The 17,076-nt window shown below is 36.8% G+C and overlaps 2 protein-coding genes and 1 pseudogene across 3 annotated transcripts; all 3 read right to left on the minus strand.

Moving 5' to 3' along the window:
* Positions 1-828: 828 nt before the first annotated feature.
* Positions 829-1,627, minus strand: LOC147477952 (protein translation factor SUI1 homolog pseudogene; annotated as a pseudogene). The gene is made up of 2 exons (XR_015207625.1): positions 1,489-1,627; positions 829-1,365 (listed from the first exon to the last, which is right to left on the minus strand). The product of XR_015207625.1 is annotated as a protein translation factor SUI1 homolog pseudogene (transcript).
* Positions 1,628-3,610: 1,983 nt separating this feature from the next.
* Positions 3,611-7,279, minus strand: AUG4 (HAUS augmin-like complex subunit). The gene is made up of 13 exons (XM_086582445.1): positions 7,020-7,279; positions 6,886-6,933; positions 6,691-6,816; positions 6,246-6,599; positions 6,057-6,156; positions 5,795-5,840; positions 5,224-5,317; positions 5,016-5,087; positions 4,786-4,844; positions 4,299-4,367; positions 4,119-4,170; positions 3,894-3,971; positions 3,611-3,815 (listed from the first exon to the last, which is right to left on the minus strand). Exons 1-13 carry the CDS (start codon positions 7,146-7,148, stop codon positions 3,756-3,758), a joined length of 1,287 nt encoding a protein of 428 aa, XP_086438571.1. The 5' UTR covers positions 7,149-7,279; the 3' UTR covers positions 3,611-3,755.
* Positions 7,280-7,694: 415 nt separating this feature from the next.
* On the minus strand, positions 7,695-15,526 carry LOC147477954 (aconitate hydratase, cytoplasmic). Its single transcript, XM_086582444.1, has 20 exons — positions 15,110-15,526; positions 14,510-14,614; positions 14,183-14,343; positions 14,003-14,095; positions 13,417-13,602; positions 13,068-13,229; positions 12,696-12,840; positions 12,462-12,604; positions 12,277-12,333; positions 12,090-12,169; positions 11,931-12,006; positions 11,239-11,424; positions 11,046-11,113; positions 10,844-10,962; positions 10,595-10,716; positions 9,715-9,813; positions 9,134-9,613; positions 8,730-8,828; positions 8,388-8,630; positions 7,695-8,066 (listed from the first exon to the last, which is right to left on the minus strand). Exons 1-20 carry the CDS (start codon positions 15,405-15,407, stop codon positions 7,998-8,000), a joined length of 2,991 nt encoding a protein of 996 aa, XP_086438570.1. The 5' UTR covers positions 15,408-15,526; the 3' UTR covers positions 7,695-7,997.
* Between the last annotated feature and the right edge of the window lie 1,550 nt (positions 15,527-17,076).

Consider the following 17,076-nt stretch of genomic DNA (forward strand, 5'->3'; position numbering starts at 1 on the left):
TGCAGAAGCAATGGTTTTACTCACAGCCCCTAAAAAAAATAAACTCTCCAACCGCCATTGTTAATGGCGTGTAGGAAAAAAATTAAAAAAACAATTTTTAGCCGCCACACAGTGTGGAGTGTAGCTTAGATTTCTTCTACCCGCCCCTCATATTGGCGTGTAGACTTGATGCTATCTCGTTAAAACTAACGATATAGATAGATAAACTTATACCGATAGCGTTGGCAGGTTAGGGTTTTGACGCACCATTGGATCAGAATTTTTGTGATATTTGGTGTTTTTCCGCACCATTGGATTTAGCCATACAGGTCTACAGAATTTTAGGCGATCAAAGAAGGATTGCTAGACAAGATTAAGGAAGGTTCTGCCGTTCTGGTAAAGTAATGGTCAAATCATATTTAAGCTTTGTCATTGATGCCATCTTACCATACGTTCCGTAATTCGACGGTACACACATGGATGAAGAAGGAATGAAGGATGAACTTCTCCACAATATCACTACCAAAAATCTTTTTCAAATAATCCAGGGGATACCATCTAACCAGCAGGGTTCAATTTTTAAGTGTTTCTGGCGTGTGGCATGTACAGCGATCGCGCGCTTTTATCCTGTAATTGGTAATAATTTAATTTTCAATGGCTTTAGGATTTTTTAGCTATCAGTTATAAAATCTTCTGCCTCATTTGGTTAAGTTAGAAATTCCTAAAGAATCTAATTTTTTTTTATGCGATGCTATCCTTGGTGCAGAGATCATCTCACTAAAAGAGAAAGCTACAACAAGAACCAGTTGCCACAATCACACACAAGTAAGCATGACAAAAAAGATAGAATTTTTTCACAAACATAAAATTTATTTATTCCCCCACTGAGACTCATAACAACACATGCCACTAACTCAAACATCCAAACAAAGACTGAAACCAAACGGATCCTAACACGCTCAAGAGATACTGTTCATTACATTGCAATAATAACCAATCTCTCAAAAACCATGTATCTTAATGCTATCCTTCTTCAAAATCCCAGCCTTGACAAAGAAATCAGCTACGTTCTTACGCTGATCACCTTGGAGTTGAATAACTTTACCAAGTGTTGCGTCCTGCACGACAGTACCGTTACAGCAGAATCCCTTCTTTAAATCTTTCAGGATTTTATCATAACTAAGTTCTTTTTTCAATCCTTGTACTGTTGTCAAAGTCTTCTTTCCGTTCCTTTGTTGGATACGTATATGAACATATTCTTTTGTTCCAGGACCAGATAAGGCTTCAGCTTCAGCAAACGGGTCGAAAGCAGTAGGGAGTTGGACGTCGACGTCAACCATGAAACTTTGTTGATTAACTTTGTGCATACAAGGAACAAGCAGCTAGCTAAAAACCATTAAGAGTTGAGCAAAATATCAGCACCCCATAACAAACTACATACAATTATACAAAGCATATAAACAAAATAACAAAAGGCAATAAAACGTGGTTTTGAGATAAAAAGTTTACCTGAGTGATGCAAAGACAAGGAAGCTTGGAAATTAAACGAGACAATAATAATATTGAGTTATGAGAGGTTGGAGGTGTTTATATAGAAGAAAAAATAGGTGGCGGTAAACCGCCTATTGCTATTAGAAAGATCTGGGCCGTTGATTATAATGGAAAGTCGGTTGATTAATGGGTCCACCATGGCCAGTTGTGTATACGATTCTTTTTCTAAAATAATAATTCTTTTGTTCTTGTCCACACAATCATAAAGCATTCGGAATACGAGATGGGGGTCTACTTATAAGTGCCCAGGAAAAACGAGAGATACCTCCCTCGTACATTTTCTCCCAAATAGGGACGTCAGTACGGCAATTGTTTTGTAGTGGTTTATTATCGAGACAAACCTTACTGTGGTACCCGCTAGTACGCAATCCACCAAATATATATGACGAAAATTGTGATCTAATGTTGTGTCAAAACACCAATCCGTCGACGTTATTGCTATTATTTTACCTATATACACAGCACTACACAGCACCATATTTGGGCTAGCACGCCAATAAGAGTGGCGGCTAGCAATTTGTGAAATTTAGTTTTTGTCTTGTACCTCGTCTATTACACTGGCAGATGGGAGATTAACCATTGAGCCTAAAGCACTAGCCCTCTAAACAGTAAACACTATTCTATTGTGGTTTGGTGTGATGGTGCTCCAAATACTTTGATAGAACCTTCTCACCCATACTGTTTGGAACAAACTATTGGAGACACAGTGATTTAGAATCTCGTTTGCATCTGCTCCTATACATTCCATGACTTTGATACAATCAAATTTTCTAATTTGTCGCAATCCATCATCCATGATTCCACGGCAACATCTTTGCGGTCGAGAACTTGAGATTTTGACTACTGTACTTTAAATTGTTGGGAGCAGCCTATCCAACAGTCATAACCAGCCCATTACAATTTGAGCGATACCCTGAAAGAAGCATAGCAATTACTTTCATCCGCCCATTCGAGGTAGAAGCCAGCTACAGTCCCTGAATTTCGATGCAGACGTGCACACATTGTACAGAGTGGTGCTATGGCGCCAAGACTAAAAAAACCAAAACCCAGCGCTTCCAAGTTCTAACGTTTGCTTGCTGACAGCTTATGGACGTTATGGTGCCTTACATATTTAACTTCCTCGTACCATCCCGCAGGGTGTCCACACAACCACACAGCTCGGTAACTTTTTATAAGTGAGCAAGCTAAGCAGCTTTCAATTCTTTTCAGCCGCATCCATAAGCTTGACATTCAGTAATTTCGAAATGGGATTTGAGCAATATGGCATTCTGACAAGGGTACTTTTCTCATTCCAAGATCATAGTTTTGCACTGTGTAGTTTGATAACAAGGTTCACATGGATTTATTTCTGCAAACAATGTCTCGAATTGTATTATAATGGTTTATCAGAGTTCTTTCAAAGGTTTGGGATAAAGTTGCGGAAAGCGATCAGGTTATGGTAGTAGGAGGATTCTCGACGCAAGAACTAAAGGAGACATAAACTTGACGACAAATTAGAATCTCCTCTATTTATGGGGACTAATCCACATACATCTTTACTTTTCTCTTAAAAACATGTTAGCTTTTTATTGGAATACAGATAAAGCACTTCGTATTTGCCTATGTTCCATGGACACACCATATTTTGAAAAATAATCGTGTCGGAGACATATCGGACACATTGTATGTGATATTTCAATATTTGATATTTCGCCATATCATACACTTTGTATCCGTGTCGGATTCGGACACACCTATCTGTGTCAATGTAACTAGGTATTTGCTAGTATCCATCTAGTATAACTAAAAATGTCAACCTACTTCCAAAAAGAAACATATCAAGGAATTTAATGTCCAACACTTTGTACAAACTCCGAAGAGTGCCATATCAGAGATGCTAATATCGCAAAATACGCATGCTACAATTCACTTCCATAAGTGACTTCAACAAGTGTTTTAACTTTTAAGAGATACTGGTGTGTCCTAAAGGCGTATGGTGGAGCGTGACAGCATATGGAGTAAAATAACAAAAGTGACCTAGATAGTTAAGAAAGTGTGCAGGAAAAAACAATTGCAAGTTTGTCTAGTTGTGCAAAGAATGGTCACTCAAATGCTCAATAGTTATAGCTCAATACCTGCATATTGTACTTGTAACAAGTTGTTTGAACAGGTAAAATTAAGGAATTTATAAATGAAAAAGGAACCTTAGAGTTGATAAGCAAATATATTACAGTCTGATTTCCACCTTATTTGCGTTTGAGGTCCATTTCTACTTGGTGAATAGTCCACTGCATTCCTTCTAATTTCTGTGAGCAAAATGTTGATGTTAGCAATAGTAATTTGTATGCATGTCAAAGACAAACCATCTCAGTCTTCGAGGTTACCTTCACAATTTCATGATACTGCCTAGCAATATTATCAAAATGAGGATCAACCCCTTGATACTCACGGAGGCGTGTTACCTGGTGTACAAGTTGAATATACGAATACATAAATCAGGCAAAAAAATAGAATGCATATATACAGCAAGATATGGTATAAGAAAATTTATACAGGGTTTGTTCTACAATTTACTAAGATATATTGCAATTCTAAAGAATCATACATACCGCTTTGTTATAAGCCATCAAAGCTTCTTCTGTTGCCTCTACTAAATACTTCCTGTAAGTAAAAGTTGTAAGTTTGAACATTAATATGATGCCAATTAATCCACCAAAGAGAATGAGTCACAACTCTATAGGTAAAACTGCCTTTTTAAACAAAATATAGACATGCCCAGAATAAGGTACCTGATTTTATGTAAGGCTGGTATTGAGTCTTGAGTGTAAGTGTCACGCAGGAGAAGATGCTCTAGAACTCTGCGGACAAGATAGGCATAATAAGCATTACTAAAAGAAATCATATATTTTGTTTATTTATTTTTAACCTCGGAGACAAAATAGAATAACTCAGAAGAGCTCGAGAACTGACAACATATTATGATGTACATAGCATATGCTATTTATAGTTATATTACATGAAAGCTTCTGTTGAAAAAATACTATAATACTGCCACTCAGTACATATAATGAGGATTAACAATCTCAGCTTCTAGCAACACAAATATTTAGAGTTAATCCCTCAACTAGAAACCAAGACCACATCCTATGAAGTTATTAAAGTGGACGTTTACAAACTCAGTTACTAATTTACTATTAACATGCACAAAGAGTATATACCACCACCAGCACAAGCATCTCAGATTTTACAGAGAAAACAGAAACTGCTAGAGTGTACCTCAGTTTGGCGTTCATTGTCTCACACCTTTTGCAAAGCCATGTTTTTCTTAACTCGTCCTATTACATTGGAAAAAAAAATCAATGAATAATAAATACTGTAGTATGTACAATTACCCAAGTAACAATGTAAAATTCCACAAATATTAATTATTGCATACTAGCAAAGCAACTTAGCACTCAAATGAAATGATTTGCAGAGTTTGATCTCGACAAAAGTAGGAAGCTCACATATTGGTGTTGATGCTGCAGCTTCAAATCCTTTACAAGTTTTACAAGCACCCCAAGTATCTGTTCCAGGACCTGATATTGACAAAATAATTCCAAAGGTGAAATAGACTACAACACAGCAAACACCACACAACCACAAGGTTGGAATCACAGGGCAAAATTTTGATAAGAGAACCAAAGAGAGATAAGATTTCAGGTATCCACGAACATTATAGTATTCCGCACACTTCCTATCTGCTGAGTAGAGATCCTCTCGCAGAGCTGCCTCTTCTCTCTCAATCTCTTCAATTATCAGCTTTACCCTAATATGATAAGTAAACTAAGATAAGTGAAATGAGGTAAAGGATACAAAACCTATATATAGAAACTATGGCTATTTCAGGCATCAACAGAACAGCTTAGATGTATGAATCGAAGATGACTCCAAAGACTCTTTTGTACTCTCAAAATGAAGGACCTTAACTACATAAACAAAAACTTACTAGAAACTATGTTACATGGACACGCTATATTTCGAAAAATAATCCGCGTCTATCCACGTGTCCGTGCCGGACATGCATGGACACATATTGTATGTGATATACCTCAATTTTGGATATTTCGACGTGTAAGACACTTCTTCTCCGTGTCAGTGTAACTTCGACTAGAAATAATTTGAATTCGAACGTAAGGTCACGTAAAAGTACCTCTCATGATGTATTAAATGAAACAAGTTCCACTAAAATATGGATTCTCAGGTATCATATGTGCAAGAAAACATAACAAACAAAAGAACAAACCTTTCTGGAAGTCGAGCACTAGAAATCTGGTTACTGGGCGAAGAGTCTGCAGCGTGAAGCAGGAAATATTATAAAGAGATGCACCCAGTAAGTGGTGTACTTTAAATATCACAAGCTTAATATTTACTGATTATGTCATTGATACGACCATCAAAGCTTGTCATAGTAAACTAATGACTTGGATACTTTTTAAAGCACACTTTTAACACATTATAAAACTGTGGTATTCTACTAAACTTTCTGAACAAAGTCAATAGCATACCAACAGTGTCCATTGCAATAGCATCAGTTAGCTTGTCGCATTTAGCTTTCAACCGAGACTCAACTTCTTGAGAAATCGACATTTGATATTCAGTCATATCCTAAAGACAAACAAAAAAAACAGTATCATAAAAACAATCCTAAAACAATCATAAACAAAAACTCACATTCTTCGTTCAGTTCAACATACCACAGAAGACGGGATCTGTTGTAACTGCGTTTGCCATAAATAACTCGAAGTAATCCCAAGAAACCGATTCGGAACACCCCCAATATCCGGTTCCTCATTTAACAACATAGAATTAGTAGACACACCCGATCCAGTATTCCCCAAAGCAGCATTAGCATAATTATTATTAGTCGAATTAGAACCCGAACTAATAGTAACGCTAGTACTAGTACTACTATCAAACGAACTCCTCGACATAACACTCCATTTCTCAATCTCATCTTCATGTACTTCCCCGTCTTTGGAAATAAGTGGTAGTCTCAATCTTTGAGCTGCTTCTGCTATACTCAACCTATGTTCTAATGATTCATAAATCTGAAACACCACATTTCATTATTATTATTATAATAATATAATAAAATTATGGAAATTCCAATTTTACCCATGTTGGAAATTATTAAATTACCTGAGGAGAAGATTTTAAACCTAGTTGTGGATAAAGAGATTGTACATCACGTATTCCACCTAGATTTGCTACTGATACTGCTTGTTGATATTCTTCTACCATTCCAATTGCTTCTCCATATATCGCCTAATATTAATGTAATATAATCAAACCATAGACATTGTAATAAAAATAAAAATAATATGATTTATTTACCATTGCTTCTAAGTAACGTAATCTTTCTTTACACATTTCTTCTCTTGCCTACAAATAAACATTAAAGGAAATATAAATAAATGAATTTAAAAGAAATGAATAAAAAAAAAAATGGAGGGAAAAAAGGGTGTTACGAGTTGGAGATCGAGGAAGGCGGAGTTGGAGATGAGAGAAGAATCGGGAGCGAGACAGTGGCGATCTAATTGTTCGAGTAATTGGGTTACGTCAGCTGCTAAGTTCTGGACGCTTCCTGCTTTCGCCATTTCCTTTTTGAAAGTGAGTGAGGAAGGGACTCGATTTTCTTTTTTCAAATACACTCCCGCGACAGTTTTATAGTAGCCGGCAGTTGGGGAAGGGGAATTGTGTTATTTGCACACACGCTTCGTTTACTATTTGCAACCACCAGACAAATTGATCGGATCTCCTTAGCTGACTTGCTGTTGAGCCGAGTGTGAGTCCGAATTTGTCGACAGACTTGTCCACAAACATAAATTTGGTCTTTGTTTGCAATCTTTAAATTATTAAACGTTGGTTGATCATCACTCATCAGTTTGCATTTTGGGTAAATAGATAGTGGAGTGAAAATACAATACCACGAATAGTAGCTATTAACAACAAAAAACCACTGATTTATAACAGTCTAGGTTTTACTGCTTCAGCGGAAAGTTACACAAATGATAGTTTGCAGCTTTTGTATTGTAAGTAGCAGGAGCTACGATCAAAATAAATTTAGAAGGATGAACTAAAACCCTGACAAACGTTCTGATAAAAAGTATAGAGTTATAGACACTATCAAGAGAAAAATCAACTACAAAGAAAATTTTGAAACTGCTCAATTAATTTGATAATCCCATATAACATCCACATAATAATGAACCTCTATTTCCCAATTGAACGGGCTGTGCACGCCTGCAATCAGTTACGTTTTTCTTTTGTTTTATTCGGGACCTTTATTTATATTTTCGAACAAAACAGGAACCTACACAACAACTCAAAGAAAGGTGACGGTCCCTAGCTAGTACAAGATGTCTGAACGAAATGCACCACTCTGTAGTTTACAGTTCCGACAAAAATTAGAAATTTTACAGTCAACAGCCAACAACTCCAACCACTTAATTCTTGATCAGATTCCGGATGACATATGGGAGAATCCCTCCGTGATCGAAATATGCCAACTCCACCTATTACCACAAGAGATAATAACATTAGAATATAATCGGAGTCATCTAAACATTAGAATATAATCGGAGTCATCTAAACATAAGCTGTTAGTCTCTCTCTCCCCCCCCCCCCATCCCCCATCCCCCCCCTTGAAAGATTGTTGTTCGGAGCACATTCCCAATCTTAATGCAGTTAGATCCCAATGCGAAACTAGTATCCAAAATAAACCGATAACAAAATATGAAACAAGCTACAAAACCCTCAAGAGTATCAACGCATAGTATGGCATTTCGCAGCATAAAAGAATATTCACGGCTCTTGAACAAGGACAAAAGGAGTACCTCTGTATCGAAGCGGGCAGTACAGGTGAAAGATTTGCCAGTATCGGTCACGACAGTAACATCTTGGCCAGGCCTCAAGTCAGTGACTTTACTTGGAAGGTCAATAGTGTAACGCTCACGCCCTGTCAGGCCTAGTGTCTCTGCATCCTCACCAGCCTTGAAGCAGAGGGGGATGATACCCATACCCACCAAATTACTCCGATGGATTCTCTCAAAGCTCTTGGCTATCACTGCTTTTACACCCTGATAAAAACCAAAACAAACAGTAAAATAAGTGAGAATTTGTCATCAAGAAGATAAAATAATAATTGCAAGATTTTGAAAAAGTTTCTGCATACTAACCTGCAACATTGGACCCTTAGCAGCCCAATCCCGAGAGCTTCCACTTCCATATTCTGCCCCAGCCAGAATAATGGTGTCTTGCCCAGCTTCCTTGTATCTCTGAAAATAGAATCCAGCGAAACTTGGTTAAGCTTACTAAGACAGAACGTACATGTACCGAAAAGCAGAACACATGTTTATTCAAACTTTCCGCTTACATAGACTTGGAGAAATACAAAACAAAGAAGTGAGATCAATAGATTACTAAGATCCAGGTTCAGTGTAACAATCAGAAATTAGAGGTCTTTTGGCAGATCTCTTGGGGAATATGAAATGACTACGCAGCTAAGGAAAGAAATAGAGAATTGAAATACAGGGAAACCAACTTTGAAAAAAAAAAAAAGGATGCGTCCTAAGGAACTTACCATTGCTGCATCGAATACGTAAAGTTTCTCTCCAGTTGGAATATGAATTGTCTTTGGCCCAACCTCCCCATTCAAGAGCTTGTTGACAATACGAATATTGGCAAATGTGCCCCTTGCCATCACTTCATCATTGCCACGACGGCTTCCATAAGAGTTGAAGTCTCTCCGATCTATACCACGCTCCATAAGGTACTTAGCCGCAGGGCTGTCCTTCTGGATGTTTCCTGCTGGTGAAATGTGATCAGTTGTAATACTGTCACCAAAATTGAGTAAGCAGTAGGCATCCTTCACCCCATGAGGACCAGGTGGATCCATGGTCATGTTCTTGAAATAAGGAGGCTCGTGAATGTAGGTTGAATTTGGGTCCCATGAGCACAGTTTGTTTTCTGGGACTGACAGTTGATTCCACATGGGGTTTCCTTTTGTGATAGCCTCATAAGTGCTCTTGAACATAGCAGGCAATACACTGGATTGAACAGCCTGAACAATGCCATATTAAGTTATTAGCTATAAAAATTTCCTCCAACCAACAATATAATCACTAGCATTCAATACATCATCATCAAAATCTCAGTGCATACCTCAGCAACTTCTTCTGTAGATGGCCAGATATCCCTGAAATAAACACTTTTGCCATCCTTTCCTACTCCGATTGGTTCCTTTTCAAAATCAATGTCAACCTGAAATTTGATATCATTAATAAAGCCAAGGACAAACAAACATAACCAGTCCTATGACTTCATAGTTCCGGTCATACTTTCTTCGAGAAAATTAAAACTGCTGACATAATTTTGAAAATAAGGTGAAGTTTGCAATGGTGCCCAGCTACCATATCAAGTATCAATCATGGGAATAGTCATACCAAAAACAATACCAACTATTATAACGTCATTTTTACTATTTTCATAAGTATCAAATGTGTATGATAACTACAGTTTCAGTGAGTAAAACAGGGAGAAAAGAGTCTTCAGTTTGGAACAGCGAGTAACCAGTCTTTAATTCTCATATGAAAGATTAAAAAATGGCACACTTGCATGATAAAGAGGAGACTGCATCAACCCGCAATTTAGATGTGGTTTTTACAACCTAAAGTGAGACCCAACAGTAAACCATTCATCCAAGAAACAGCAAAAATCTGATCTAGTAATCAAACACTAAATATTGCTGCCTCACAAAATGTATGTAACAATGGACCCAGTATCCAACATAACAACATATTGCACATATTAAGGTAATCTCAGCCATGAAAAAGCATAACAATGATGACACGGTCATCTCGTCTGATTTTATTTTTTGAAAACCCCATAATACTTCGAAGTACAGAAGTACATATACACACATACATACAATTGATGACAAGTACTAACTATCATAAGCATACACTCAACACCATAGAATACATAATAAACACATGAAATGAAACTGTCATAAGAGCATTATACACTAAAAATTATGACATACCGTGCCAGCAAGGGCATAAGCAACCACTAAAGGTGGAGATGCAAGATAGTTGGCTCGCGTCAAGGGATGCACACGGCCCTCAAAGTTTCGATTGCCGGAAAGCACCGCTGCAGCGAGGATGTCTGCAAGTACATATCACAAACACACATCAGAATCTGGCCTAACAAAAAAAAAGCACTGGAATGGAAAGGGGGAAAATTACTAATCGGAAAGTACCAAACTATACCCATACAGAAAGCAAATCATTACCGTTTTCTGTAATTGCGGAAGCAACAGACTCATCAAGGTCCCCAGAATTTCCTATACAAGTTGTGCAACCATAACCAACAATATGGAAGCCTTGCTTGTTCAAATACTTTTGCAGGCCACTAAGCACAGAAAATACAATAAGAATTATAATCAACTGAAATATAATAATGAGCTTATATCCGACACAAGTTGCAAATGGTACCTCTGGAGCAAATACTTTGTAACCACTCCTGAACCTGGAGCAAGACTCGTTTTAACCCATGGTTTAACCTGATGAAAATAACCATGTTTGAGGGTTTAACATGATAGGATAACAACGAAGGTCCTAACGCTATGTGAGAGCATAAGATTTCTTAGCACTTGGAAGTCTAAAGATGTAAGCAACGGCATCTAACCTCAAGACCTAACTCACAGGCCTTCTTTGCTACCAAACCAGCCCCAAGCATCACACTGGGGTTTGAAGTATTTGTACAGCTGGTAATTGCAGCTATAACAACACTACCATGCTTGAGTTCTGCAGGCTGGCCATGAAAGGAAAACTTTACAACTTTGTCTTGTGATTCTTTTGGTACAGCAAAGCCCTGCAAAATAATATTTCAAGCATTTAGAGTCTATATCATAAATTAGTCAAGAAGGAATTGAGAAGTGCAACTAGTCAAGGTAATCCAATTAACACATCATAATTTCAAAGATTTACGGATCAGAATAATACATCAGAACAATCCCAACATAAACTAAACCAGACATTTTTTTTCTTTTTTTTCGCTCAGTAAATAGATGTAATATTTATCTGACATGGGAAATTTACCGTGCCCTGCTAGTAATTGATGCAACAAAACAGAAAAATTCCAAATCTTGTCAATTTTTCATTAACCAAAATGCCACCCAAATAGCCTTTATGAATATATTCTATACTTAAATAATTTAGTTTATAAAACATCTGCCTGAACAATTTGACATGCTTGCATCATGTTTGCACCAAGACAAATCCAAGTAATCGGAACTCGTACCAAGACAAGTTCTTTTTATTTTAATAATACCAGTTCTTCAATTCAAATAGCAGAAATTGGATATTTCCAAACCTCACCTTGAACCCAACTTTGTTATCCAGACAAGAATGCCAATCAGTCTTCATTTCCTTCAAAGCAACTCGGTCATGAGGCCTACCACACAATACCACGAAATTATGAATAGACCAAATAATTAATTGAGTTTCACACATGGACTTGTCAAAGTCTAAACATACCGCTTTGGCCCAGACATACAGGGTTCAACCTCTGACAGCTCAAGTTGTAGATATGAAGAGTATGCCCTATCTAGCTGAGGCTGCATCATAAAATCAAAGGGCAGAAGACGGTGTCAGTTGCATCTCAAAATAAGAGTTTGTACTTTAAGTAGATAATTAAAAAATTAAAACAACAAATCTAAGCTACCTCACTGTAGTCAACAAACATATTGTTAGCACGCAAGTACGCCTCTATCATTGTCACCTGCAAATGGTACACGATTCAGTTACATTATCATGAAAAAACAATTAATAAACCAACTAGAATGTTTATTTCTATTCTTTTTTAGCGACAAAATCTAATTACTAATGAGGTAAAGTGACAAGACTCACAGTTTCATCACTTCTTCCAGTTAATTTCAGATACTGCAATGTGACACGGTCTACAGGGAAAAAACCCATCGTGGCTCCATATTCAGGTGACATATTGGCAATGGTGGCCCGATCAGCCAATGATAACTCACCCATACCTTCACCTACACGCCAAAATAGATGGATAAAAACCTTACGCACAAGGAATTATAAATGTATGCAGTTGAAAATTCAACTCGGTGGACCAAGAATTACCATAAAACTCAACAAATTTGCCAACAACACCATGCTTCCTCAACATTTGAGTCACTGTTAAAACCAAGTCTGTAGCTGTGACACCATCTTTCAATCTCCCAGACAACTTGAATCCAACAACACCAGGCAGAACCATACTCATTGGCTGAAAAAAGAGAAGCATTTTTAGGTAAAGCATAATGAAATATACATCTCTCCAGCACATAAAACGACAACGAGTTCATCTGACAAACCAGGAGTTCATCAAAGTGCTCCCACTTGATTTATTGCATTATTCGGCCAAATTTGAACACTAAGATGTCCTCGGCCAACACATGTTTAGGTTTCTAGCAAACAAAATAAATAATTGAATGACTCCAAAACAGCCTTTACCTGACCAAGCATTGCTGCCTCGGCTTCAATTCCTCCAACTCCCCAACCAGCAACTCCAAGCCCGTCGATCATAGTTGTGTGGGAATCAGTTCCAACCACACTATCAGGGTAGAGCACGCCCTCCATGTTAAAAACAACTCGCCCAAGATATTCCAAATTGACCTGGAATTTTAGCACATAATGTTGAAATATTATCAAGAACAACACAAAATGACCAGAGAGAGATGAAAAAATGAGATAATCAAATTATCAAAGAGAGAGGAGGGGAGCAACTAAAAGTTATTTACATAGGATGCCTAAAAGTATACTTGTATAACTGAATCCAATAAACTTTTGAAGCTATTCATACCTGATGCACAATACCAGAACCTGGAGGAACAACGAGCATGTTGTTAAAAGCAGTAGACCCCCACTTAAGAAAAGCAAATCTCTCTTTGTTTCTTTTAAATTCAAGTTCCATATTTGATTGAACTGCATTTTCTGATCTTGCTACATCAACCTGTACTGAATGATCAATCACAAGATCCACTGGAACCTGCATTTGGGGCATTTTTGAGATGCAACAAGAATTTAGACTAAGAAAATAAAGTAGCGATGAAGAACTCCACAGATAAGCATGCAATGCTAAAACAAACAATGTTAATCCAATAAGTAAATAGCCAGATTAAGACAATCAAAAACCAAGTTTAAGCTACTTGATCAAGGAGATTTGTTATCATCAGTCATACTCGACAAGTTTTTGCGTTCAGGATTAAAAAGAAAATGTAAACTAGAAAGCAGACTCACTAACAAATTCTATCCAAACTCTCATAAACTTGAATATTTTATCATGCCGCCATTACTTCTTGTACAATGAACACTAAACATGAGATTGACAAATTATTTATAAACAAAGCTAACAAGAAATAACAAGAAAATATGGAGGCGGCACGAACCAAGGGGTTGATCTTGTTAGAATCACTGCCAAGCTTGTTCATAGCATCACGCATGCAAGCAAGGTCGACAACAGCTGGTACACCAGTGAAATCCTGGCCAGATGAAACAATATTAGATATGTACAGAAAGTCGGAAACAATAAAACTGAGAGTGCACTGCACTTAAAATTGTTAATCAACCTGTAACAGAACGCGAGCAGGCTTGAAGGGAATTTCAACTTGCTTTGGAGCAGTGTTCTCCCAATCAATAATCTTTTCAATATCTTCCTTTTTAACTTGAAAGTTATCGCAGTTACGAAGTGCTGACTCCAGAAGGATCCTTATACTATACGGCAGTTTATCTGGGATATAAAACGAGCAATCATGAGCATGTCTATACAAACTGAAAAAATACTAGAAACAAGTAGCTACAACATTTTACTGGAAAAAATGAAACCATTTTGGAAACAGTCAATTGAGTTACATAATTACATCAACATCAACATGAAAGAAACTGTATATACTTACCAACTCTTGGATCATTCAGAGCAGGTAGACTGTAGTACTTTCCGAACTCACCACCTCCACTTTTGGGAAGACTGGTCAAGATTCCCTTAAAAGGATTCTCAGAAGCTGAGAACAAAGGACAACCCAGAATCAAACAAATATATATAAATCAAGAAACTAAACAGAACAAAGAGTCATTCAAACAATCAGCTAAGAAACAGAACATGTAACAACTGCAGAGTTTATACATAAGTAGTATTTAGAATACAAAATATTGCTGGAACAATAATCACATTATGCAGTGTCCAAGCAAACATTTGTGCAATTTAGAATTCATTTTTAGATCTGTATAATTCATTTTACACTCAAAGAACAGTGAACTCGATCAACAACCCAATAACTTATATCTTTCAACGTAGCATTCAACAAAACTAAATAACCAAACGATAAGCTGAGTCATGAATCGATCAACAAAGAGTACACTAGTGCATTTCAAAATTCATTTTGCCAGATTTAAAGGAAACAGAGATCACCGTCCATAATCAAATAACTAATCACACTATGAACTGAAATTCACGATATCAAATCACTATTCTATTAACAAATGAAAGAAAATTATACCCATAGAAGCAATCTTCCTTTCAAACCGATGAATCAAAGGAGGAGAAACAAAAGTATTTCTAATCGAAGAATTAATACTAATCGGAGATCTCCAATGACTATTATTATTATTATTATTCAAAGAAGAAGAAGAATAACTAGAAACAGCTCGTAAATAACGATTACTAATAACCGAAGAAGAAGGAGATTTAGAAGGTAATCTAAAAATGGAAGATGAAAACGTGGCTGATGAAAACCTAACCCTAGAAGAAATAGAAGCTTTTTGCAATAGTGATGAAGAAACAGTTGTTATATACATGACGATCGACAACAACGCATCAGTTTTTTTTTTTTTTTTTTTGCAGAGAAATGAGATAAGACCTCGAAACCCTAAATTTTTAACAAACAGAAAATAATGAAAGAGAGAGAAGAGAAAACAGCGTGTGGTGAACTCAAGTTGTTTTGTATATATAGTTAGTTATTACCTAGAGATACGTGCCAATGTTTCTAGAAGGAATTTATTTATTTACAGTAGTGAAGAAAGTGCTGCTACGGTGCTACCAAGTGACAAATTAGTTTAAGTCTGTTGAGGTGACACGTGGAAAATGATTTGTAGGTCCGTGAGATTTAAGGGTTGGGATTTCTTTACTTTAGATGAGGCGGCTTTGGGTGTGTTTGTTGTGGTCACTGGTCAGAATTGGCTACTTCTAGTTTTTGTTAATTTGTTATATTATTCAAGGGTGACATGTAGTCCTACTATACATCCTTGAGGCTATCTCATAAGTGAGAATAGAGAACTTTGTTGTTGCCTTGTTGGGGTCCATGCATGTCAGATTTTTAAAACTTCTTGAATGGCTCAACACAAGTATATAGGCTCAACTGATGAAGGTGGAATAGTGCAGTTTTTATACGTAAATGAGATTCGTAGGAATATGACTCGTGACTAGGAAAGTCTCTTTTGAGGTCTCAATTGATGGCTTATCAGTGATCCTTTTTAAGTTATATAAAGATTGTATTGATGGTCCTTTTAAGGTGCAATTGTTTGGAACCGCAACTGATGGTCCTTGTGGGAATAAAGGTCATTGGACATTTAGAGATGTCCTGCCTTACTTTTAGGTCTAAATTGTAGATGCTTATTGATTAATCCTCTTAATATTTGTAGTATATAGAATTTCAACTTCATTTTCTCAAGGCACGGGACTTGCATCTTCCTCCCCTGTAGTGTTACATCTTCCTAATTGATGGGAGACAAGTTGACTTCATACTTTTTCAGCCTAAAGATGCTAAAGATGTTAATGCAAAGAATTCCAATAAAAAGTGAGATGAAAGGAGCAAAGAAAGCTCCTTCTGACTTTTTGACGATAGGATTGTTTGTGATCCACCGAACTGGGTGGCAAAGACCAATAAATATTGCTTAGTGCACATCTAATTCGTTCGTAAGCTCAGTGGATCATATTTTAAGACAAGAAGATAAATTTGATTAGGATTTAGAGTTTTAACAATTTTTTGGTGGCATAAAGCATTATAAAATTAGCTCTACCTTATGCTGTGAAAAGGATTTGGATACAATCCAGATGAACTCATAAAATACTGTATATTGGTGTATTCTTAATTAATGGAATCAAACTTTCAACTAACTTAGTAAGGAGCTATTGATCACCAGCTCCAGAGTCCAGACCACTACTAAATCCTTGATCACCCACAAGTTCGACGATTTGCCAGAACCAGCAGCACGTAGGACTGCATTTTTTGGCGCTACACCTTCTATAGGGGTATGTAAGGTTTTATTCGGAGTACACGTGCGTTATGAGGTAGCAGGATTTGGAGTAACCATTACAAGTTGCTGTAGACCAATGAAACTACTCGGGCTATATATTTTGTTACATCAAGGGTCAAAATTAAAAAGGCGCAAACCATCAATTTGAAATGATCAAAAGTTGGTTACCAAAAAAAAAAAAATGGTAGAAAGTTCGAACATAAAAGTTGAC

The sequence above is a fragment of the Coptis chinensis genome, chromosome 9 (genome assembly GCF_015680905.1).
Source record: "Coptis chinensis isolate HL-2020 chromosome 9, ASM1568090v1, whole genome shotgun sequence".
In the NCBI taxonomy this organism is placed as follows: domain Eukaryota; kingdom Viridiplantae; phylum Streptophyta; class Magnoliopsida; order Ranunculales; family Ranunculaceae; genus Coptis; species Coptis chinensis.